The 25,794-nt window shown below is 55.7% G+C and overlaps 2 protein-coding genes across 2 annotated transcripts in view; one reads left to right on the top strand and one right to left on the bottom strand.

Moving 5' to 3' along the window:
- Positions 1 to 417: 417 nt before the first annotated feature.
- Positions 418 to 20,514, bottom strand: LMF2 (lipase maturation factor 2). Its single transcript, XM_038391362.2, is given in 15 exon segments — positions 418 to 1,933; positions 2,346 to 2,454; positions 3,149 to 3,260; positions 4,091 to 4,259; positions 4,888 to 5,070; positions 6,027 to 6,123; positions 7,220 to 7,325; positions 7,787 to 7,921; positions 9,971 to 10,103; positions 10,903 to 10,943; positions 10,946 to 11,080; positions 11,542 to 11,738; positions 12,943 to 12,971; positions 16,834 to 17,087; positions 20,329 to 20,514. Coding segments are annotated over 15 exon segments (2,151 nt in total). The 5' UTR covers positions 20,426 to 20,514; the 3' UTR covers positions 418 to 1,579.
- NCAPH2 (non-SMC condensin II complex subunit H2) overlaps positions 20,509 to 25,794 on the top strand; it is a 20,811-nt gene continuing 15,525 nt past the window's right edge. Inside the window, exons 1-2 of the mRNA XM_038391379.2 lie at positions 20,509 to 20,654; positions 25,058 to 25,177. Coding sequence (XP_038247307.1) covers positions 25,070 to 25,177 — 108 coding nt within the window. The 5' untranslated portion in view covers positions 20,509 to 20,654; positions 25,058 to 25,069. The remainder of the gene's footprint in view (positions 20,655 to 25,057; positions 25,178 to 25,794) is intronic.

Below are 25,794 nucleotides of genomic sequence, written 5' to 3'. Positions count from 1 at the left end.
CCAGCACCTACACTAGGGGGTCAGGCAGCTCTATGGCAAGGATGGACAGGAGAGGGGTGGGGGCACTGTGGTGTCATGGAGACAGCTAGGGCAGAAATCCTGGTACCACAGCTATAGGGGGCAGAGCACACAGGGGCTAGGCCAGATCGGCCTGAGCCAGGCAGCTGCCCTGCAGTTTCCGCAGCCACATTTCCAGGGCCCTGCTGGCCAAGGATCCGGGCCTCAGCATTCAGAGGGGGAGGGAATGTGGTGTGCACACCCCACCACATGGCCCGGGGGATTAGTATTACAACCTGGGGCAGCCTGGCAGGAACTGTCAGCCCATGCCCTACGCACCCCCTCTCCTGTCAGAGGCTGGATGCACTGGCTCCTGGGTGAGGGACTAACCACCCCCAACCCCAGGAAGGGAGGCAGGGCTGGAATGTCAAAGGCTTTATTTAGAAAGTTACAGGAAACGTCTCTGCTTCATTAACAGCTGCTGGGAAGCACGTTCCAGCCAGGCTCTGTGTCCAAGGGAGAGGCCAGGGCATGCGAGAACAGGTGCCCATGCCCCCTGAACACGGTCATGGGATCACCCAGCAATCCTGGGCAAGCACAGCAACCCCCACCCCCGCGCAGAGGCTGGTACAGGAGGGGGGGGCAACATTAAGGCAGTAGTGGAAGGGGAGAGGATGGCATGGTTTCTATTGGCCTTCTGCCTGCCTGTATGAGCACAGTACTGCTGTCCCTGAGCACAAGGGGAAGGGCTGGATGTAGCTGTAGCCTGCAGCTCATCCAAGCTGGGCCATGGCTCCTTGCCTAAAGGTATCTCTGGGATGAGATCCAGGATTCCCATTCCGCCCACTTTTACAGTGCCCCTAGGAGCTGGAGATCTGCCAAGTTGGGGCAATTCAGCCCCCAAGAGCCACTGGCCATGGAGGAAAAGAGAATGTGGCTCCTTGCCCTGGGTCTGTTGTAGGGATCCCTGTTACCAAGAACCCAACCCCAGCTCTCTTCTCAGCAGTAAGGGCCAGCTCCATGGGCAAAATAAGGCCACTGTCCAGTAGCAATAACGGGATGTATGAGCCATGGCACTCAGGGGCAGCAAGCTCCCCAGCGGGGAGGGAAGGGACTGACCCCACCGGTGTCCAGAGACTACAGCCCTAAGGGAAGGGGATGACAGCTGTTGCTCCACAGAGCAGGGTGGGTGAGGTAGGTCAGGGCCTGGCCTCTCCTTGGGCAGACGGGGATGCAAGTGACATTCCACACCTTTCCTGAGCTGGGGCAGAGCAGCCTCCCAGGGAGCAGGCAGCTCCACAGCTCAGATCCTCAGGGCTATGGGGGAAAAGCCCAGGCCAACATGGAGCCAGTAGGGGTGGAGACTGATAACCAATGGGCCCCCACGGTAAGGCCTGTGGCCAGAGCAGACAAGATCCATTTGCCATCTGGTTATGGAGACAGGAGAGCTAGGAGGAGCCATCAGAGTGGAGCCAGGCAAGGTGACAGCAGCAAGTCCAGAAACAGGAGTTCAGAGCAGAGGTGATATCAGTCATTGCCTGGAAGAAAGGGCAGGGGGGGTCTAGGGCTGGCACCTCCAGGGCTACTTCTTCTTCTTGGTGCTACGGAGGCTATCTGAAGGGGCATCTCCAGCCCCTCTGGCTCTGCCCTCGACCTTCTCCTCGGCCTCCTTCTTCCTCACCTGCCCATTCTTCTCACTGCCCGCATGGTCCCCGTCTCCCTCTGCCACATCAGGCCGCTTGGAGCCTTTGTGCCGGCTGATGGGGGCGCTGCCCAGTGTCCTGCTGCCCAGCACTCGCAGGATGCAGATGGTGGCAGCAGTGAGGTAGAGAGACCACACCACGGCAGGGCCTGTGTAGGGGCGGCTAAGCTCCCGGATGAATTGCAGGGTCATGGGCAGGAAGGCATCCGTAGGGCGCTTCAGGGGTGTCTTGTCCTGCAAACAGAGGAAGAGATGCGAGTGCAGATGCAGTCACAGAGCTGGGCTGTTGGAGCCCTGGCTGCCCCACCAGCCTATGGGTGGTCCCTGCCCAGGGGCAGACAAAGCATCTCTGGAGCCACCCACACTAGGGGCTCAATTCCTCCATCAACACTTCGCTGAGGAGCAGTGCCAAGCACCTGGTCTTAACCCAGGGCCATGACATATCTGTCCCCACTACAAGGGGGCATGTGGGGCTCTGCTGTTCAGAGATGATGCCAAGGCAGACATACAAGGTGTGTGCACACAGGGGGACACATTGCAATCCAACCCCGGAGCAGGGAGGGCTGCCTGCCATAAGAACACTCCCCGGAAGTGGTCCAGGCCTCGTATGGCTCACAGCCCAGATGTGGCGTTCTGTCAATCCTACCTTCAGCCCGTACTGATGGAGCATGGCCTCCAGATTGGGGTCTCCCAGGAACACAGTGGGGTAGAACTCCTCCACACGCTGCCGCCGCCACCATTGGCGGGGGAAGCCCCTGCAGAGAAGAGGCAGGAGTTGCTCAGATCAGCCATGCTGAGCAGCAGGTGCGGTCCCAACTCCCACTCCTGGAGAGCTTCCCTGACAGCACAGCCGGCCCCTGCCCTGAACGGTTATTGCATAAGGACCAGAATATTCCCACCTGCAGAAGCCGGCTGGGAGGCAGTGGCCTCCGAGTGGCCCCCTAGTCTCCCCACCGCACACACAGGACAGATGCCAGTATTGCCAGCTCTAGTTCCAATTATTCACCATCCATTCCTCACATCCTCACAGCTTCTGACTGGCAGTGCGTAGACAGCTATCACCCAGTTCCTTCTCAGCGGGCTGACAGTTCATTAAGCCTTTCCGGTTAGTTGATTAAATGTTTCCCTCCAGCATGCAATTACTTCACATTAACACTGAATTGCATTAGCTCGCCTCTTGCCCATTCCCCTGATTTGGCTGGGTCTCAGGAGTTCCTCACAGTCCTCTCTGGTCCTGACTAACCTAAAGAACAGCATCCTCTGCAAGCTTTGCTTCCTTGTTGTCACCCCCTTTTCAGATCATTAATTTGTTAACTACCAGGGAATGCTGGCCATGGGAATGAGCAGTGCAGGGGGAGCCCTGGGGACAGTGGGCTGTGCCTGCTGCCCAAGCCTGCTCCTCATCCCCTCAGATGGAGGCCGATGGCGAAAGGCGCTGGCGTCACTCACCCGTCCCTGGTGCTCTCCGTGAACCAGTACTTGTAGAGCTGGGCTCGGACATAGGCAGGCGGCCGTGAGCTGAATGGGTATTTAGTTTCATCAACCTGTACCAGGTGGATCACTGCCAGGAACAGAGGAGTTAGCGCAAGGCCCCAGCACACCTTTACCCCAGGCTGCTGCTCCTGCCCAGCTGCATTAACATCAGGCATCAAGGCCATGCTGCAGGCCCCAGCCTGTGGAGCCTGGTGATGTCACCAGAGTCTCAGCTCTCACATTAGGGTTTCTAGCTCTCAGCGCTGCAGAGAGAAGCTTGATGGCCACGACTCCAGAGCAGCCAATGCAGAAGCATCTACCGGAGCCTGGGCCAAGTGCTCCAGCAGGAGTGACTCCCACAATGATGCATGGGGCAGCTAACTCCCTGCCCAGTCACTGTGGGGACCCCAGTAGGAGGAAGAGCAGATCATGCCTTACCTCTGCACCCCAGCTGCTAGGCTCACACGGGGAGGCCCCGCGGCCATCCCAGGGAGTGCAGCTTGCCAGGTTTGGGCAGGCCTAGGGCCGGGACCACCTTAGCAGGGGCATGCTCTGGCTGCACTGCATGGCACTGGGAAGGCGGGGCAGGAAAGCAGCAAGGGACTCAGAGCGCTGGCCAATTTGAGGCTAAAAGGCAAGCAGGGAGTGGTATGAAAGACAGTTCTGTTCATGTCAATCCTGACCCAGAGTTCCCCCCGCTATCCCAGCCCTGGACTTCTCATGCACGCAGCTCTGCTGGTGCCCCTCAGCCCCAAGTCACAGCCCACTGAAGTGACTAGCTCCGCCAACAAAGCAAAGTAACACCCACTGCCCAGGGCACCACGTGAGTTTACTGGGTGGGCACAGTGAGAGGCTTATCGCAGGGTGAGAGCACCCACCCCGAAATGCAGAATGGCTGGGCGTGCATGGCCCCCTCACCTTCTTTCTTGCCCTGCAGCAGGCGATAGACGAAGCTGGTGAACCAGGGGCTGTGAGCGTGATCCCCCAAGGCTGCAAACCACATCTGCCAGTCAAGGCGGGGCTGGTGCGGGGCCACCACAGGAGGCCCTGCGCTGATGTTCCCTGGCTTGTACATGAACTCAATCTCCTGCAGGGACAAAGGAGAATGGGGCAAAGGTGCCTTTGAACTGCTACCTTAATCCACATGCAATGGGACTTGAACATTTTGGACCAACGTGGTTGGAATGAGGATGCCACCAGCAATGCCCCGAAGCACTTTACAGCATTACTGCCCCATTCCTAAATGCAGCTACCTATGGGGTGGAACACAGCAGCTGTTTATCACCACATAGCACCAACACAACAGTTCAGGGCAGGAACTGAAGGTTGCCATATCTAGATGCATGGGGCCTTAGACCAGAAGGCCAAGGTGCATATGAGGCAGACAGCCAGCTCTTGCTGGGGGGGCTCATTGATGGCCACATGGCACAAGCAGCACCTCCAGAGCACGTCACTCCTATTCAAGCCCCAGACTCTGGGATCCCAGGGATGGTTACCTCCTCTTCAGGGAAACATGGCCAGCTGGCTCTGCAAGGTGTCAATGGGGCAAACTAGTGTTGATTTCACGGCTGATGTCCATCAGAGGCTGTGTCTCGGGGTTAACCTAGGCTTCCCTGCCTGCCCCCCCCCCGCACTTCCCAGATGTATTTCCCACCCCGTAGTGAAAAGCTACAGCAGCGGCGTGAGATCACTGACAGGGCATAGCAGCGAGTTACCATCCAGTTCTCCTTGTCATAGCTTCCTTCCACCACCACCTCTGGCCGGCCCCCGACCCCCGTCATCCTGCGGAAGAGCCCGTATGAGTTCACCAGCTGGTAGCGGTCAACAGCACCGAACATCTGGTGGATGCTGGGCCACAGCTTCCCATTCGACTCGTACTCTAGGTAGGTGAAGGGCACCTGGGAGGCAGCAGCAGAGAACAGGCTGGCTTAGTCACCCCATGCAATAGGCACTGGGGAGGGGCGACGCAGCAGAGTGGGCCAATTCATCTGCTGGCCCTGCCCAACCCACACCAGGAAGCAGCCCTGGCTGGTGTCTGCAGCAGTCAATACCCAATGCTGTCCACCCAAGCCCTGAGGAGAGTGCCAGCTAATACCCAGAAGATGGAGCTTTACCTTGATCTCAGGGCATGACTAAATCACCCCTGCAGTTACCCGCCAGAATATCTCCCTGTTACCCATGGTGGGGATTCTGTGGGCTGGTCACATACTATGCCACATGGCATTTCCCCAGACCAGCCAATCCTCCAGCACCAGCGGCCCTTCCAAAATTTGAGGCTGCCTTAGAGACAAGCCTCACCAGCGGGGAGAGCTGCCAGGACGCAGCCTTGGTGGTGTTCACAGCTTTGGCGATGCAGCAGGGCGGAACAACCTGCGCTGGGGAGCAATGTGCTCCCCCCAGCAGCTGGCACTGCCCTCTACAGTGCCTCAGGGGATGGGCCTGGGTCCAGTAGTCAGAGCCTGAGACTGCAACAAAGCTAGAGCTGCAAGAACTAGGTAGCGTGATCTGATCACCCGGGGCTTTAACCATGCTCCTGTCTCTCCTGCACCCCGTATGTCTTCTGACCCAGAAGGCCCCAATGCCTTGAGGCAGAGCCTCACCCTGCATTGTAATTGATGGTGCTCAGTCTCCACCTGCCTTCTCTTTTCCTGAAGTGCCCACAGCACCCTGAACCCTGCCTGCCCTCTACCAGCCTGGGCTCCCTAGAGGGTGGCTGCAGGAACCAGGCACCACCCCAAGCAGTGACCCTGCTTGGCCTGTACTAGGTATGGAAGGGGAGTGACTAGCCAACCGCCAATCCCCAGATCACACAAGACATGATAGGCCACTGCCCCACTCCATCCCACCCACTCACCAGGCTGACGGCAAACATCCCTGCTGCTGCAGCAGCGAAGACAGCCCACTGGAGAGTAGCCCAGAGCTTCCAGGGAAAGCCCCGGACGCAGGCACACCTGTGGGGGAGGAAAGAAGGACAGGTTAGCAGACAGGGCCAAAGTCCCCCATTAGCCACACATCTGGAAGTGAAGCACTTACTGAACAGCAGAGCTGGGGGAGGGGCTGCAGACTGCCCCACTTTGAGTGGCCCAGGGCACCAGACGACACTGCTGTATGAAGGGTTTGCCAGCAGCAGCCCTTAGCTGTGCGCCAGACTAGAGACTTTGCCGCAAAGACAACTGGAGTTTAACTTCAGTCCCATCCCCAACCCCTTAACCCACAGAAGTGGAGCTTTTCACACGAGTTGCTGGCCCAGCAGGGAGTACAGGCTAAAATTCCAGTTAGTGAAACTCATCAGCTGCCAGCACAGCTGTTCTGCAGTGTACTGCAGGTTAGCTCTCCTTGAATGCAGGTAGCCCACCAGTGCCTCTCCCCTGACTCCCATGTGCCCAAGAGGGGCAGACAGGCTCCCCCACAATACCCTCAGAGCAAACTGCAGCACTAGGAACCCTGGGAAGTGCCCCAAAGAGCTGCACTCATGTGCTGCGCATGCCAGCGTAGACAGCAGCGAGTGCTTTAAGCAGTGTGGCTGCTCTCATTCGAGCCAGGCTAACTGGAGAGGGGTAAGGAGAGTGTAGACAACTCCAGCTAACTCTGCAGGGAAGTCTCACCCTGTGGGGCCCCTGAGGCTGTGGGTGAAGGGTTAAGCATAGCAGTGCCTCATCAGCCCATAAGCCAACCTGACAAGACTCTCCCAGGGCAGCCAGTGGCTACAGCGTGAAACTCAATCTGAATGCAGTGTTGCTGCAGACCACGCCAACAACCAGGAACTGTGGGGACCCTGGATCCCCCAGCAGACAGCCTGCCCCTCTGATCTGAGGGGTGCCAATTCCTCAGACCTGCTGTACTCTAGCTCCAAGTCATGTGTAATCAGATCTGTGCATGGATTGGCTGCATTGTTCTACCCCCTCCAGACCGCATGGCTGCACCTCCAGGGCATTCCCCTCAGCTTCAGGAGGGGATGATACAGCAGAGAACTGAAGCTTGCGACAAAACCCCTTCAGTTCAGAGGCACAGCAAGCAGGAGAGCCTGCTCCTGGAACAGCGACTTACCTGTACATGGCAGAGAGAATCTCCCAGGCCAGGGAGAGGAGGCCCAACCCCACTAAAGGGAGAGTCACTGTCTTCAGCCACTGGATGAAGTCATGATAAGTGAAAGCTAGAGAGGAGGGGTAAAACCACAGGAGTCAGATAGTGCCTGGGCAGGGAAGGGGGGGGGATGCACAAATCAGCGCCTTCCTCCAGGAAGAAGTGCAGGTCATATGACACAGAGGAACCGAGGGGTGTCACTGTTGGCAACAAGGTGGCTCGTTTTGAGTCACTCAGCCAAAGTCAACAGGCTCACCAGGACACAGACCAACCTCACCATTGGGTGGAGTAAAAGAGTCGGGGAGCCAAGTCGCACCTGACCTGAGGGGGCTTTGCCAGGATGCTGCCTGGATGGTAGCTGGATCAGGAGCTGCTCAAGGTTGTGTCCCGCTAGTGTCACTCTCCTGGCTGAGCTGCAAGGCCCAGAGGGGATCACAGAAGAGATGGGATACCAGCCAGAGGGCACATCAGCACCCAGCTGTGGGCTGTGCATGCTGTCCCACCCTGCAGTGAGGGGAGGAAGCACCACACCTGTTTTGGATTCAATGAGCTGCTTTTCCCAGTTGAAATGCAGGCCGAAGTCCTGGATGCTCCAGTAGATGAGTAACCCATAGACAGTCAGCTCCAGCAGCGTGGAGAGGACAGACAGCAGGCTTGGAGGCCAGGCTGCAGAGTAGGGGAGGAAACAAGTGATGTTACAGGACTGAGTGGAACCGATGCACAATGCTGTCTGCCAGAATCTGATCAGAGCATGAAACAGCTCCAAGGGAAGCATAATTGTGCCATGGGGGCCTGCTCAACTATTAACTCTGAAACCCAACAATGGCAGTTTGAGAGGCACTGTTAATCACAGAATCCTAGAACATCAGAGTTGGAAGGGACCTCAGGAGGTCATCTAGTCCAACCCCCTGCTCAAAGCAGGACCAATCCCCAATTTTTGCCCTAGATCCCTAAATGGCCCCCTCAAGGATTGAACTCACAACCCTGGGTTTAGCAGGACAACGGTCAAACCACTAAGCTATGCTCCACATCCTTCAACAGCCACCTCCCCTGATCCAGCAGCTACCCCAGATATAGCAAGGAATCCGTTACTTACGGCCAGGCACTCAGGTACCAAAGAACATACTCTGAGGAGCAAGTCTGGGATGCACAACTTAACACACTTAAAACTGCCTTCACCAAGCAAGGCCTATCCACCAGAGAAGTATATTGCATCATGGAACAAGCGACACTAATAACCTGAGAGAACTTGCTTCAATCCAGAAAAACACCCACTGACCACACACCTCTAGTTGTCACCTACCACCCCACACTGGAACTCATACTGGCATCAAATAATTACTACCCTGACTTGATTGGGACCCCATCCTAAAAGAAACCTCTTCCAAACCAACCTCTTCTAGCCTTCAAGCATGCACCCATCATCATCAGAAGCAAGCTCCCCATAGCCGAGGGCATGCCAACTGAAAGCAGCACCAGACCCTGCCAGAACAGCTGCAAAACCTGCAGTCATATCTCCACTGCTACAATGATCAAGACCCTATGCAGGCCTATCGCAACACATGGTGTACCTCATCCAGTGCATCAAACTTCACAACAGCTATCACGATATTCTTGGATGAGCTCATGCAGAAAAATGATAAGACAAAAACATCCTATCACCTGAAGTGAACATTTTTCACAAAGTGATCACTCCACACCTGAGCTCTCAGTCCTTGTCCTCAAAGGAAGCCTGCACAGCACCTTCCAAAGATGAGCCTGGGAGCTTAAATTCAGAACTCTGCTGAACACTAAAAATCATGAACTAAATAGACAGGCTAATTTTAAGTCTCATTACAACAATCTGTGACCTAACAACTCTTTTGTCCTATGACTGAAGGGGTGTTAACGTCCTGCTGCACCTTGGTTTCTTACAATGTGCGATAATTCCTTATGCTAACATTTAGCTGAGACACTGGGCATGGCTACACTTTGGGTATGTCTACACATAAAACGCTGCTGCAGCTGAACTGCTGTAGTAGCTTTAGTGTAGACACCACCCTATACCAACAGGAGCTTCTCCTGTCAGCGTAGGTAATCCACCTCCTGGAGAGATGGTAGCTAGCTGAATGGAAGAATTCTTCTGTTGACCAAGCACTGTCTATCCTGAGGTTAGGTCGGCATTGCCATGTTTCTCAATGTAGCTTTGCCAATTCAAGTTCCCGCTGTGGACCAGGCCTGAGTACCTTTCGAGACCTGAACAGCTGGGGAGGCTCAAAAGCTTATCTTGTATTGAACCAGCTTCTGCTGTTGACAGACATCATCTCACCCACCTTCTCTCTCGCCATTGTTTTAGCAGATGCATGCAGCCAATGCGCTTCTCCCACAATTCCTGCCCACCACACAGCACCCGATTGTTTCAGTGCAGCTGTGTTTATTAGACCTACAGCCCCTAAAAGTTAATTATGGGACAGTTTAAAAGAGCCCAGCTGAGTCTGCTGCAGGATCTCCTGTCTGCACCAGGGCACTGCCCCCTTGCTACAGGGCTCAGAGCAAGCTCCTTGCACAGCACATGGGACTGATCACTGAGAATTCTGCCAAGGGCTCCCCCTCTGCCACTTCTGGATCAGCCCCAGGACCTGTCCACCCCCAGAGCAGGACCCACCTCACCCTGTGGAACAGCTTGAGCCCAGGTGAGCTCAGACCACAGCAGAGCCCTAACCCACACAGACTCACCGCTGGTGGGTCTCCTCTTGCTGCGCCCCAGCCCCAGGTGCTCGTCATCCAGCAGTGAGAAGCACAGAACAATGGTGAGCAGGTTGAAGAAGTTGTAGTTGCCTGTGATGATGATCAGCAGCTGGAGCAGGACCTGCAGAGGAGGGCAGGAACTCAGAGCCATGGCTTGGGTCCCATCACGGCATGAAGTGCAGGCCTGTCATCCTCAGCACCTCCCTTCCTGAGCCCGGGGACAAAGTGCCAAGAAAAACACCCAACATCCCTTCCCATGCATCCCCTCCCCGGCTCCCTGCCCAAGAGGCCTCCACTCTCAACATTCCCCCACGGAGAGGTCCTGCTCCCTGTAGGGGAGCAGCCCCACACTGGCGCTGCCTGCCACTCAGCCTAGGAGGCAGCTTGTAGACTCCAGAGGGTTAACAGAAATCCACACAGCAGCATGACCATCCTTCTGGCTGGCACCCGCAGCCAAAGGGCCAGCATCGTGGCACGAGAGGCAGGTATCCAGGGGAGAGGTGAGGAGGACCCTCCCTGTCTGGCCTGGCAAGGGGTGGGGGGTGGGAGGGGGGGAAAAAGAGAACCCATCTTGCTTGTAAGCTGCACCCTTCAGTCTGAGGCTCTGCTGCCCTTTGCCTCCAGTGAGCAAGACAGGAACACCCCCTTCTGGGCCCAGAACTTGAAGGGTCCAAGGTCACTGGCATTTGACCATTGTGAGCCTGCAATGCATGATGGGAACAGACTGCAGGGATGCCCATTTCCATTGTATCCCCCTTGGTCTCCTGTCCCCTAAGTCTTATACCTAAGACCGACATCTGAACTCACGGCTCCCATTGGGCAACACGTGGGACAAGCACCAGGCCCCCGAACTCTCTTTCCTGCTCCTAACCCCAGGGGCGCATCCGGAGTCTTCCAGTCCTCGCTGGCTGTGGACGTACCTGGCAGTAGAAGGCGAAGAGGCGGAGACGGCGGATGGGGAGAAGAACAGCAGGGGCACAGCGATCTCGATGACGTACGTGGCCACCACGCTGAACTTCTGGAACCACACAGGGAGCTGGTGGGCAAACCAGGCGGCCGGCGTAGGGATGCACTGGGTCTCGTAGTGATAGGTCAGGGCTGCGTGGGAGAGAGCAGGGTCAGGGCCATGAAGGGATGCATTAGACACAGGCAAGGAAGGAGGAGCCAGTGCAGGGTAATAACTGGATGTGGCTCAGAGAGTGGGAGAGGCCAGGACCACATGGGGACAGAGGCCATGCAGGGATATGCAGAGACGCTGGAGCAAGCTCCACACAATATTAAGTGCTGCCCTGAACAAGTCACTTGGGCTGCACAGCAGTGCATTTGCTATGAGGCCTGGTGCAGGAAACCCTGCCAATGTCTGAAAAAGGCAGCATGGCCTAGCGGGCTGGGAGCCAGGAACCTCTCTCTCGTCCAGGCTCTATGGCCCACCCAACCTGTAGAAAAGGGTCCGTGCCACTAACTCACCCCCAGGGGTGCTGGGGAGGAGTGCTTGCAAGGGTTGAGAGAGCAGCCACAGCGATGCCATCCCTGCACTGTGGCCATGCCAAGGCCCTCACCTGTGAGCCCCCACCACGTGGGGCAGCGGCTGGTCAGCTTCACCACCCCTGAGGCGAACATGAGGCGAAAGAGCAGCCAGCGCATCAGCCAGAAGGTGATGTTGTCATGTGGCCGCCAGGCTGTGGAGCGCCACTTCAGCAGGTGCAGGGGGGCCACCAGCACGGCCAGGAAGCCTGTCTCCAGCAGGAGGCTGTCCCTGCAGGGAGCACACCACACAAGGCATCAGACAGAGGGGCCTTTAGGCTCCCAGTTTGCTGGGGCCAACCTCCCCTCAACTGTCCTGGCCCTGTGGGTGCTGCATAGAAGCCCCCTCCACCTGCCTCTTTGGCAACCTCCAAGAGGCCAGGTCTGAAAGGTCACGGTCAGGCTGCTTCACCTGGCTGAAAATCGTTTCTAGCCACCTGCATGAGGATAGCATGCATGGCTGCACAAGAGTGCTGACCACCCAGACTGCTCCTACAGAGCGCTCATGTCCAGGGGTCAGCAAGGCACTAGCAGGGCTGTACTGCGACCAAGCCCTCAGAGGCAGCAATGCAGGGCACGATACAGCTGAGCTGCAACCTCTACCTACATACAGCCGCGGGGTCACCAGTGGCTAACTGTCACCGCGATGAGGCATCAACCCCATTCGCCCACCACCTGTACACAACACCCTAGGCAATCCGGAGCTTGGGCCCTTCTGGAGGATGTAGCACTGGCCATCGCTAAGGTAGACTCTCCAGGCTTAGCTGGTGATCCCTCTTCCCCAGAGGGGAGGCGAGCTTCACCAGCTGATGGTCTCAGATACCACTGCAGAGTCAGTGTCTTTCCCCTGCCTTTAGCATGTTACTGGCGCGGTTTTTGAAAATAGGATAAACTGTGGCCCACTACCCACAATGCTTGTTTAAATGGCCCCAGCGAGCATTAATAGGAAAACAGGAGTCCCACAAACCTAGACATACAGCAGCCATCTTGAAAGAGAACAGCCACCTCCCCCCCACCCCAGGAGCAAGTGCTAGGTGGTAAAAGTCAGAACCAGTTCCTGGCACACCTGACGAATCATGATTTACAAGTTGGATAGTTCCCAGGAATGCTCAGCACAAGAGGCCTGCCTGACTACACGGAGTTAGGACAGCAGTGTCCAGGCAGCACGGCGCAGGGATCTGTGCTTCAGCATCGCTTCCCTGAACTGATTCAGCACAGCACAAGACCTGCCACTCTGAACCCCTACAGAGCTATGGTGCAGCCACACAAGAGGTCATGTGAACACCTGCAGGATACAGCTGGGGCTTCCACGGCCCACCCACCGGGGGCCCATCCTGCCAGGGAACCAAAGCTGTGCTTGGAAAGGGCTGAACGACCCAAAAGGAGTGGCCACATGTAGTGGCCACGTGTAGATCTGGGGATACGGAGTCACTTACCACTGGAAGTACAGGAACACCTGCCCCACCTGTGGAGAGAGGGAGCACAAGGGTATCAACAGGTGACCCAGGGTGCATTACAGAGTGACAGGTACAAATAGGTTCTGATCACAGGACCGCCCCATTCCGGTCTTCTCTATCCCACCCAGACTAGAGCGGAGAAAAGTGCAAAGGCTCATGGGAAGACAATGCCTTCTCCTGGGCACATTCCAGGTAGCAATGCCAGCTTCCTTGTGGCAACAGGCCCTGATCCAACCCCTAGGAACTGAGACCAGGCACTGTCACACAGCCAAGAGCTGTGGGGCCACGGTAAGGCTCCAGCACAATGCCTGGGTGGAGGGAGGGGTGCAAAGACAGAGGGGGTGGGGGAGCTGGGACACATCTACGTCACATGCTCCAACAAGGCTGGGTGATGCTGGGAGCTACTGCACCAGCCTCCTCTCTGGAGAGTCTGCTTCAGGCCTTGCTTGTTCCAGTGGGATGGGCTGTCTGGGTTGAGCCTGGCACCCAGATGATTATCCAAGGAAGACTCAAAGGACAAGGGGACTGTGGGTTGGGATTGAGGGGTAGCAGCAGAACTGGGGGAGCCCAGGGCTGGGCTAGCTTGGGGCTGAGAGTCAGGATTGATGGGCATTTGCAGGTGAATCTTGCTTCATACCAGCCTGCACTATGGCTGCCTCTAGCCCTGGTGCTATTAGCGTCTCACGCCCACTAACGCTTTAAGCACGCTCAGAGATCAGGGCACGACGATCAATACTGTCAGTGTAACAGGCTGACTCCAGAGGCCAGCTCCTGACTCGCCCACAGCTGTGGACATGCTAACACTATACCAGAAATACAGGGGATTTGATTACTGCCAGATTCTGAGTCAGTGCTGCTCCAGAGGGGAGGAGCCCTAGAGGCTCCAATAAGAGGAATGACGTTTCTCTCCAGTGTCACCTTAAAAGGGAAGAGGCAGCAAGTGGAACATCCCTAAAGCCAGGAAGGTGCTAGCATGGCTCTGGGGCCTGCGTGAGAGGGAGGCAAGACTCCTGGCAGAGGCAGAGGATGGTCCTCCCAAGCCTCGTGTTAGGATATAGATATTCAGGCCTGTCTGTAAATGCCTATACACTAAGAATTTAGGTGTATTCTTATCACTTAGCTAGTTCTAGAGGTATAAAAGAGAATCAAAATCACTGTCTGCCAGTGTAAGGTCCTTCTCTTACTGTGACCATCTGAGGCCCTGTGCTTCGGCTAAGACCTTTGGCTAAGACACAGAGGCAGCCATAAGCTGGGAAGCAACTGGTCACATCCTCACATTCCAAACTAGTCACATTGAAATAAGGTGCTATTGGGCTGTTAGGATACAATCCTGTCCTGATAATGCCTATCGCCTCCAGAGAAAGGGAAGTGCCTAGAATATGTAAAAGGAAACTTAGTTTGATAGCATCCTGTCTGACAAGAACTCACTTATCAATAGCTGGGATGTGAAATCCTCACTTCTGTATTGTTTTGTCATTATAGTTCCCACTTTGCTATTGTTTGTCTGTATAATCTCTGTCTGGTTCTGTGATTGTTCCTGTCTGCTGTATAATTAATTTTGCTGGGTGTAAACTAATTAAGGTGGTGGGATGTAATTGGTTAGATAATCATGTTACAATATGAAAAGGAGTACTTGTGGCACTTTAGAGACTAACAAATTTTCTCCTTTTCTTTTTGCGAATACAGACTAACACGGCTGCTACTCTGAAACATGTTACAATATGTCAGGATTGGTTAGTTAAATTTCAGGAAAATGATTGGTTAAGGTATAGCTAAGCAGAACTCAAGTTTTACTATATAGTCTGCAGTCAATCAGGAAGTGGGTGGGTGTGTGTGTGGGGAAATGGAAACAGGGAATGGGGGTGGGAAAATTGGAATCATGTTTAGCTAAAAGGGGGAAATGGGAACAGGGACACAGGTAAGCCTCTGTGGTGTCAGAGCTGGGAAGGGGGACACTAAGGAAGGAAACTGGAATCATGCTTGCTGGAAGTTCACCCCAATAAACATTGAATTGTTTGCACCTTTGGACTTCGGGTATTGTTGCCCTCTGTTCATGCAAGAAGGACCAGGGAAGTAAGTGGGTGAAGGAGTAAGCCCCTAATACCTCAGCCCAGAGGTCTCTGCCCTGGGGACAGAGAGGGCCTCTGAGATAGTGCACCTAGCCTACCAAACTCCATCAGTTTGGAAGGTAGAGAGCACCTCCCCTAGGCCCTGTTTCAGAGGCAGCTACAGTCCCCGCGAAGAGGACAGCCCATTTACCTTTGCTTTTCCTGGCTACACAAAGCTGCAGCCAGAGTACTTCACTCCCTCTGCACAGCTGGGGACAGCACTCATGGCCACAGTAAAAGCTCCCCACCCTGTCCCCTTTCCACACCTACCACCACAACAATGGCAAGGCTGCTACAAGCTGTGGGTGATTTGGCAGATGCGGCTGCTGGCATTAGAGTATTTTGGTCAGACTGAGCTGAACTGGAGTGGAGCTCTTTGGAGAGGCAGAACCATCCAGCAGGCTCTCAATGGGGACCTAGCTGGCTGGCACAGGGACAGAGCCCTATGTGGGGGTGAGTATAACATCAGCACAGTGTTAGTGCTGGAGCAGGTTGTCAGCACTCACTGCTTGGTGCACACAGAGATACCAGACAGGTGTACAGATTTGGAGAGAGCACCTGGTATGCAGCGATCCCAGATGTCTGGTCTCCTTAGTGTCCCAAACTGACCCAACTAGCTCCACTCTCCTGCACCCATCCCTGCAGGAATCACTTCTGATTGAGATCTGCCAGGAAACGACTCCTGTTTCAGCAACTGGGAGAAGCTCTGTTCTGATCAGAGAGATCAGAGCCAGCAATTAAATGCAACACACTAGTATTAATGCAGTGTTAAGGCCAAAACAACACTCAATAGCCAGGATATTCTGAAAGCTAAGGTAGCACTGACAGGGTTAACTCAGCCACACTGCCTACGCAAGGGCATTCAGGGTATACAATACAGCAAGTGCTGCCTTTTGCATTTAATTCTTCTGGTGTGAGAAGGAGGGGAAACCATGCTTACAAACTGCCAGGATACCCAACTCTCACCACAAGTTCCTCAATAAGGAGCTATGGGACCCAGGCAGCCTGCAAGCACCACTAGCAGATTAAGATCCCTTAAGTGTGCTAAAAATGTCAGGCACCACTATGCTTGTGTGCAATATCCTGACCTTAGTGGTGGTGCACTTAGCGAAGTGATTCTTTGCAAACTTGGCTTGCTTTGGAGAGCTAAAAGATTTGGGGTTTTTTTTTTTTTTTTTTAAGCAAAGTATAGTGCGATGTTTCTAGCCCAAGTCATTAAGTGAGTAAAATTCCGGCTAAGAGCAGGTGAGAATGTGACATACCTACTTCCAAGAGGCTACTCCAAAGCCCAATCAGTAGTCACAGACCAAATATGGAGAATTTCAACCCCAGAAGGAACTGGGGGACATTATGGAGCCACCAGGAACAGGGGCAGGGATGGAGACTTTAATTCAACCTGAGATGGCAAGACCAACACCTGCTATGGAGAGAAAAATCACCCACCCCATCCCCCTGGGCAGAGGTGAGGGAAGAGGACTGACAGGAGGAGAGCTGGGCTGCTTTAAAGAGTGAGAAGCTAAATAAGAACAGCAGGGAAGGTAGGGAAGAGAACCAGGTGAGCAAACCCTGCCCCAAGCAGGGATTCTGCTAACCCCCTGCTCTATTAGGACCCAAGTCACAGGTGGGTGCAGAGCAGCAAGGAGGGCACTCCCACCATGTACCTGTCACAGAAGAGAAGTCTGCCCCTGCCCCCACACTTCAAGGGATTGCGTCTACCTCCAACCATGCACTGCTCCATCCACCCCCCCCGGTGCCCACATACCTGGTAGAGCGACAGGTAGAACACCCAGAGCAGCAGGAAGACGAGGCTGTCCCGCAGGGGCTCAAGCACCAGGGCACCGAAGGAGGTCAATACACCCAGCAGGCACAGCAGCTCCATGCCCTGTTCCGTGTCCAGCCCCAGGTGTGGGCCAAACCACAGCAGCGTCGGGGAGTCCCGCAGCTGCTCCCAGAAGCCCTTCCCGGAGACGCGCAGCATTTTGCGGGCTGGCAGGATGCCATCTTTCCCATAGAGTCCTGGAGCGCGGGAGACAAGAAAGGAAGTTGTAACACCCAGCTACCTCTCCCCGCAGGTAACTATCCATCTGCTAGAAACATGCAGTCCTCCCTTCCCAAGGGACACCCAGCCTTTCTGGTGAGCACGTTTGCCCTGGGAAGAGGTCCCACTGAATACCACCTTCCCCAGGATCAGAGCTAGGTCCAGAAGCCTAGCAGCAACATTCAACCCTCCATTGCTGGCACTGAGCCTGGGAGAGAGAATGAACATACCATGGGAAACATCCACCTGGAGCTCCCGGGTTGAACAGCTGCCTAACGATCCATGGCCATAGCCTGCAGGGCTGCCAGATTAAGCCTGCCCACGTGGAATGGTTAAAAGGACTCTGCTCACCAAGCAAACCAGGCCTCTGCCAGCCGACTGGGGGAGCAGCTGCAGGAGAGCAGAGTGATGCACATTCCATCCTGGTGGGCCCAGCAGCATGCAGAGGTATAGCAGCCGGGACCACTCACACCTGTTGTAAGGGCCCAAGCACACTGTACTCAGCATGGCCTGGACCCAAACGTGATCAAGGCCTTAAACAGACTTGAAGCCCTTTAGTCTTTGCCGAGCAAGGGCTCTCTCTCCTTCCCCAACCTGCAGGTTTCTCTCTCTTGCAGGACGTGACTGTTTCAAGGGCAGGGGCCCAAACTGGGCCCCAGCCATCTTCTTTCACTCTCTAAAGCAGCTCTGGACTCATGGGGGTGGGGTGAGGGGGAATTATCCTCCCCCCTGTGGATTTTAGGGGCCACTCCAGATTTAGAGATGCCAACATCAGAAAGACCCCCCTGCTACACTCCAGCATGGCCTCAAGCTAGGGAGATTAAAAGCCCTGCTTGGAGTGGCTGAGCACTTGGCCGCTTGCCCAGCTCCCAGCCAGCGATTGGCAGGAAACAGAGAAAAGGCTCTCAAATAAAGTGTTTAAGCAGAGGCTGGAAGTACAGGGCAAAGGGAGGGACCAGCTGGGCAGAGCAGCAGCTACTTCCTCTGAAGTCCCTAGGAAGAAGGCAGCAGCTGGAAGGCCTCTAGGAACTGCTTCCCAAGGTAGCGGCACAGAACTCCGCACCTGGGGTCAAGCACAGCCTGTATTTGCAGGCACAGCTCGCAGGGAGAGACGCAGCAGCATGATCCGATGAAGTGAGCTGTAGCTCACGAAAGCTTATGCTCTAATAAATTTGTTAGTCTCTAAGGTGCCACAAGTACTCCTTTTCTTTTAGCAGCATGAATGGTGTGATAAGGAGTAGGGTAGTGCAACTGGGAGAAGGGTAGCATTCTGTGGGTAATGTATACAGAAGAGAAGGGTAACAGGAAAAGCTATCAGGAGGGGGGTACAAGGTAAAGAAGGCACTGGGAGGGCACTACCCTACAACTCAGGGGATCCTGGTCAATGCTCTGCTCAGCCCAGCCAGACTTCCTGTGCAATGCAGTCTGTGTCTTGGGAGGAGATAATATTGTCCTACTTCAGAGTTAGGATTAAATACTAGTGTTTGAGGGGTACTAGCATAGTAGGGCAATGTGGACTCTATGCACACCTAGATAGAACCCCCCTCATCCTCCACCTGGTCTCACACACATCAACCCACCACTTCCAGACACCAACCAGATCTGGTTCAGGTAGAACGAACACCTATTGACTTCAGGGGAGCTACACCTGCTTACACTGGGGGACAGGATTTAGTCCCCACAGAACACCAGATGGAGGCAAGTTACATAACTTGGCCACTTAGCCATTGTGGGTCACTGCTGAATGAGGCCCTCCAGCTGAGACCTGCTCTGCTCCCCCTCACCCCAAAACAGCAGGAGTCAATGAAGTGTAACAGAGGTTTCCCCCTCCCCGACAAGGGCCCTGACTGCCCATCCTCATGCCTTGGTCCAGAAGCCTCACTGCACTAAGCCAAGCCTCCCCCAAGGAGCGACTGACTTGTTCCCCTTGTTTTCCCATCACCTGCCTCCCCGGTGTTTGGAGTCTCAGGGTGGCATCTGACCCCGATACAGGCAGGACACCAACACATCCGGGAGGGGGGCGGGGAGGGATAGCTCAGTGGTCTGAGCATTGGCCTGCTAAACCCAGGATTGTGAGTTCAATCCTTGAGGGGGTCATTTAGGGATCTGGGGCAAAAACTGGGGATTGGTCCTGCTTTGAGCAGGGGGTTGGACTAGATGACCTCCCGAGGTCCCTTCCAGCCCTAATGTCCCACCGCTCCTAGTTCATCTTCAGCCTCTCTGTCTGCTCCTCTTCTTCCTCCTTCCCAACCCCACCTCCAAGGAGCAGCCCAGAGCACCAGCCTTGCCCCAGCCAACTCCTGCATCTTTCCTCCCCTTTGCCCCACGGCATCAGGGCCTGACACAAGGCCCAACAGGAGCCACCCAGGCCATCCGATGGGTTTCTCCGCAGGCGATGAGGTGACTGAGGTACCGCAGCCCATTCCTAGGGAACTCCCCGCCCCGGCTCCCCACTGTGGGGGGCTGGGACCCCTCGTGGTCTGTCATAACCAACACCTTGTCGCCGGCCAGCGAACCCCTCCCACCGTGGTACCCGCCAGGCTGGGCCTGCCCCCCCTGGGCTGCGCTCCCCCCTCAGCCCCTCCCGCCGGGGTACCCCGCCGTGCCTGCCCCCCCGGGCTGCGCTCCCCCCTCAGCCCCTCCCGCCGGGGTACCCCGCCGTGCCTGCCCCCCCGGGCTGCGCTCCCCCCTCAGCCCCTCCCGCCAGGGTACCCCGCCGTGCCTGCCCCCCCGGGCTGCGCTCCCCCCTCAGCCCCTCCCGCCAGGGTACCCCGCCGTGCCTGCCCCCCCGGGCTGCGCTCCCCCCTCAGCCCCTCCCACCAGGGTACCCCGCTGTGCCTGCCCCCCCAGGCTGCGCTCCCCCCTCAGCCCCTCCCGCCAGGGTACCCCGCCGTGCCTGCCCCCCCTGGGCTGCGCTCCCCCCCGGCCCCTCCCGCCGTGGTACCCCGCCGTGCCTGCCCCCCCGGGCTGCGCTGCCCCCCCAGCCCCTCCCGCCGGGGTACCCCGCCGTGCCTGCCCCCCCGGGCTGCGCTCCCCCCCGGCCCCTCCCCGGGCCTGCCCCCCCCGGGCGGCGCCCCCCCGGCCCCTCCCGCCGGGCCTGCCCCCCCCGGGCTGCGCTCCCCCCCGGCCCCTCCCGCCGGGCCTGCCCCCCCGGGCTGCGCCCCCCCCTCAGTCCCAGGCCTCGAGCTCGTGACAGCCCCCGGCAGCCCCGGCCCGTACCCGGGATCTGCAGATAGAGCGAGGCGAAGGCGGCGACGTAGACAGCGGCCAGGCCGCCCAGGAGCAGCTGCCGGGCCAGGCGCGGCGGCTCCCCCATGGCGCGAGCGGCGGCGCTAACGGGACCCGGCCTCCGAGCGCCCGACACGTCCCCCGGCCCGCGCGCTCCCAGGTCACCGCCCCGCGCCAGGGCGGACCCGCCCCCTCCGCGACGTCACCGCGCCCGCCTCGCGCGCTGGCTGACGTCACCGCTCTTGAGCGGGAAAAAGGGAACGGTGGCCGGCCGCGGGGGCTGCGGCGGAGCGGGGCGATTCCCCTCGCGCCGCGGGGTGAGTGGGGTACGGTCCTGGTCTCCCCGATGCGTCCCGCCCCGCGGTACGGTCCGGATACCCCGGTACCGTGTTGTCTGGATTGGCCCCGCCCCAGGGTGCGGGAACCTCCGCGGGGGGGGTTCTGTTAGGTGCCGGTTTGGTGGGCCGCATTCCGGGGGGTAGCGTCACGTGACACTCTTGAACTCCTGGAGACTCTGTGCCTGTCCTGGAGGGTTGGCAACCCGAGTTGCTGTGGGAAGAGGGGGTGGAGCTGGGGGGTGCTGGGGATGCGGGTGGAACGGGGGCTAGAGCTGGGGCGGGGGCGCTGTGGGAACGGGCGGGGGCCAGTGCTGGGGGGCGCTGGGAGGATGGGGCAGAGATATGAGGGTGCTGTGGGGATGGGGCCAGAGCTGGGGGAGGGATGGGGGGGTTGCTGGGGGGCCAGAGCTGGGGGAGGGATGGGGGGGTTGCTGGGGGGCCAGAGCTGGGGGGGGATGGGGCCAGAGCTGGGGGAGGGATGGGGAGGTTGCTGGGGGGGGGGATGGGGCCAGAGCTGGGGGAGGGATGGGGCCAGAGCTGGGGGAGGGATGGGGGGGTTGCTGGGGGGGATGGGGCCAGAGCTGGGGGAGGGATGGGGGGGTTGCTGGGGGGGATGGGGCCAGAGCTGGGGGAGGGATGGGGGGGTTGCTGGGGGGGGATGGGGCCAGAGCTGGGGGAGGGATGGGGGGGTTGCTGGGGGGGATGGGGCCAGAGCTGGGGGAGGGATGGGGGGGTTGCTGGGGGGGGATGGGGCCAGAGCTGGGGGGGATGGGGGGGTTGCTGGGGGGATGGGCGGGGACAGAGCTGGGGGGACAGGGGACAGCTGAGGGGGATGCTGTGGGAACGGGGGGCAGAGTTGGGGCAGCACTGGAGGGTGGGGGCTAGAGCTGTGGGGATGGGGGTAGAGCTGGGGGATGCTGTGGGGATGGGAGGCAGAGGGTGGGGATCGGGGCAGAGCTGAGACGGGTGCTGTGGGGATGGGGGGGCCAGAGCTTGGAGGGGCGTTTGGAGGATGGGAGGGGCCAGAGCGGAATGGGGTGCTGTGGGGAAAACCCCAATCTGGTATCAGGGTCTTCCCCAAGATACACTAACCATCCTGAGTTTGATGCATCCCTGGGGAGACCCTGGTTCCTCCAGCCTTGTCCCCTTTTGCGCCTGCGTACCCTGATCGGACATCCCCTGTGTCCTAGTGCAGTGGTTCTCAGGCTTTCCAGACTACTGTACCCCTTTCAGGAGTCTGATCTGCCTTGCACAGCCCAAGTTTAACCTCACTTAAAAACTTACTAAATGAGACTAAAAATACAAAAGTGTCACAGCACACTATTACTGAAAAATTGCTGACTTTCTCATTTTTACCATATAATTATAAAAAAATCAGTTGGAATATATGTATATTGTACTTACATTTCAATGTAGAGTATACGGAGCTGTATAAACAAGTTACTGTTTGTGTGAAATTTTTGTTGGTACTGACTTTGCTTGTGCTTTTTATGTAGCCTGTTGTAAAACTAGGCAAATATCTAGATGAGTTGATGTACTCCCTGGAAGACCTCTGCAAACCCCCAGAGGTACACATACCCTGGTTGAGAACCACTGCCCTAGGGTCTGACCCCTTCCTGAGCCTTTATTGCTCCAACTTGTCACTCTCCCTGCCCCCACCATCCACTCTCTTCGCTCCTGGGTCTGACCCCTCCATCCCTCTCTGACAGCCAAATACTGCAGTCAGTATGAGGCACCAAGGCCCACTACCTGACACTGGCTAAAACAGGGAGGGGAGGCGAGGCTCCCCCCACAGCACGGGAAGGCAGGATGGGGAGTAGGAGAGGCACATGGGATGGGCTGGTTTTGAGGAGAACACTCTCAGGTGTGCAATGAATGGCAGCTCCTTCCTATAGCGTAAGAAGATCCTATGTGTAAAGTGAAGGAGTACTTGCAGCACCTTAGAGACTAACACATTTGTTTGGGCAGAAGCTTTCGTGGGTTAGAACCCGCTTCATCAGATGCATAGAGTGAAAAATACAGTAGGCAGGTATAAATATACAGCACATGAAAAGATGGGAGTTGCCTTACCAAGTGGGGGGGGTCAGTGCTAACAAGACCAATTCAAACAGGGTGGATGTGGCCCATTCCCTACAATTGACAGGAAGGTGTGAATATCAACAGAGGGAAAATTACTTTTTGTACCAGACTGGATCCTAAGACCCAGGAGTCAGGTCATGTGTGCTTAAATGTTTGCAGAATTGGAGCTCAGGTGTGCAGATTAACTACCATAGAGTATCAGGGTTGGAAGGGACCTCAGGAGTCATCTAGTCCCACGCCCTGCTCAAAGCAGGACCAACTCCAAGTAAATCATCCCAGCCAGGGCTTTGTCAAGCCTGACCTTAAAAACCTCAAAGGAAGGAGAATCCACCACTTCCCTAGGTAACGCATTCCAGTGCTTCACCACCTTCCTAGTGAAAAAGTTGTTCCTAATATCCAACCTAAACCTCCCTCACTGCAACTTGAGACCATTACTCCTTGTTCTGTCATCTGCTACCACTGAGAACAGTCTAGATCCATCCTCTTTGGAACCCCCTTCAGGTAGTTGAAAGCAGCTATCAAATCCCCCCTCATTCTTCTCTTCCGCAGACTAAACAATCCCATTAACCTCGGCCTCGCCTCATAAGGCATGTGCTCCAGTCCCCTAATCATTTTTGTTGCCCTCCGCTGGACGCTTTTCAATTTTTTCACATCCTTCTTGTAGTGTGGGGCCCAAAACTGGACACAGTACTCCAGATGAGGCCTCACCAATGTCGAATAGAGGGGAACGATCACATCCCTTGATTTGCTGGCAATGCCCCTACTTATACAGCCCAAAATGCCATTGGCCTTCTTGGCAACAAGGACACACTGTTGACTCGTATCCAACTTCTCATCCATTGTAACCCCTAAGTCCTTTTCTGCAGAACTGCTGCCGAGCCATTCGGTCCCTAGTCTGTAGCGGTGCATGGGATTCTTCCATCCTAAGTGCAGAACTCTGCACTTGTGCTTGTTGAACCTCATCAGATTTCTTTTGGCCCAATCCTCCAATTTATCTAGGGCCCTCTGTATCCTATCCCTACCCTCCAGTGTATCTACCTCTCCTCCCAGTTTAGTGTTATCTGCAAACTTGCTGAGGGTGCAATCCACGCCACCCTCCAGATCATTAATGAAGATATTGAACAAAACCGCCCCGAGGACCAACCCTTGGGGCGATCTGCTTGATACAGGCTGCCAACTAGACATGGAGCCATTGATCACTACCCGTTGAGCCCGACGATCTAGCCAACTTTCTATCCACCTTATAGTCCATTCATCCAGCCCATACTTCTTCAACTTGCTGGCAAGAATACTGTCGGAGACCGTGTCAAAAGCTTTGTGAAAGTCAAGGAATAACACGTCCACTGCTTTCCCCTCATCCACAGAGCCAATTAGCTCATCATAGAAGGCAATTAGATTAGTCAGGCATGACTTGCCCTTGGTGAATCCATGCTGACTGTTCCTGATCACTTTCCTCTCCTCTAAGTGCTTCGGAATTGATTCCTTGAGGAGCTGCTCCACGATTTTTCCAGGGACCGAGGTGAGGCTGACTGGCCTGTAGTTCCCCGGATCCTCCTCCTTCCCTTTTTTAAAGATGGGCACTACATTAGCCTTTTTCCAGTCGTCCTGGACCTCCCCCGATCACCATGAGTTTTCAAAGATAATGGCCAATGGCTCTGCAATCATATCCACCAACTCCTTTAGCACTGTTGGATGCAGCGCATCTGGTCCCATGGACTTGTGCTTGTCCAGCTTTTCTAAATAGTTCCGAACCACTTCTTTCTCCACAGAGGGCTGGTCACCTTCTCCCCATGCTGTTCTGCCTAGTGCAGCAGTCTGGGACCTGACCTTGTTCGTGAAGACAGAGGCAAAAACTAGCCCAACAAGGCCATAATTCTGACCAGGTGCTGCTAATGTATAAATAATACAGCAATACAGTAATATATGAAACATGCTTCACTTTATTTCTCTCAGCTTGGCTTGGTCAGTTTCTTGGTCAGGTTTGTTTATTTACAAGCATTTGTGTACGTCTAAAATCAGATAAATATTTTTTATTTGTAGGTTCTCGGACACTAGCTTACTGTTACCCTATGTTGTGACAACACAGGGGAATGTTTATGTCAAAACAAAGCCCTGTTTTTTGTTTTAATTAAAACATTTTTATTGGCCTCAGGTTTTACAAAAGCTGATTTTTTATAAAAACAAAATTGGAGCCAGCTTTGAGCTGACTACATCCCATTAAATGACTACAGGCCACATATGACAGCATTGTCAGCAAACTGATGGACCTGTGTCCTCATTGTGTCCCCTCCTGGCACTTCTAGGGATCTGTTACGATGGAGGATGTGGAGTCACGCTTCCTGCATCTTCTGCAGCCCATCCGGGATCTCACAAAGAACTGGGAGGTGGATGTGGCAGCCCAGCTGGGGGAGTATCTGGAGGAGGTAAAGCATCCTTTCCATCCACAAAGAACAGGGTGGCGGGGAGGAATGTCAGTATCCAAGTGCCACAGTGTGGCCAGTGGCCATGCAGCTGGAAATCCTAGCATGTGCTTGTTTCAGTCCCTAATGTTCCTGTCCCTCAGGCCAGCCCTGACATGTTGTCACTGGCATTAAACTCTAAATATCAAGTCCTGGACCTCAGACCTGTTCCTTTTGCTCCCTGCTCTCCCTGTGAAGTGCTCCTGGATCCACAGGAGCTTTAGAAATGATGCTCAGCACAGACCTATCTATTCCTTGGAGAACCATTGCCACCTATGGAAGAGCTCTAGCCTCAAAGGTTATAAGAGAATGCATTCTCCATTCACCCCTCTCATCATGTCCCCCAGGTTCCACTGCAGGTTTGCCGTGGGGCCAGGGCTTTGTCCCCTCCTGTCATAAATATAAAGGGAAGGGTAAACACCTTTAAAATCCCTCCTGGCCAGAGGAAAAACCCTTGCACCTGTAAAGGATTAAGAAGCTAGGATAACCTTGCTGGCACCTGACCACAATGACCAATGAGGAGACAAGATACTTTCAAAGCTGGAGGGAGGGGACGGACAAAGGATCTGTGTCTGTCTGGG

Source organism: Dermochelys coriacea, chromosome 1 (genome assembly GCF_009764565.3).
Source record: "Dermochelys coriacea isolate rDerCor1 chromosome 1, rDerCor1.pri.v4, whole genome shotgun sequence".
Lineage (NCBI taxonomy): Eukaryota > Metazoa > Chordata > Testudines > Dermochelyidae > Dermochelys > Dermochelys coriacea.
This window is presented reverse-complemented; position numbering and strand designations above follow the sequence as displayed.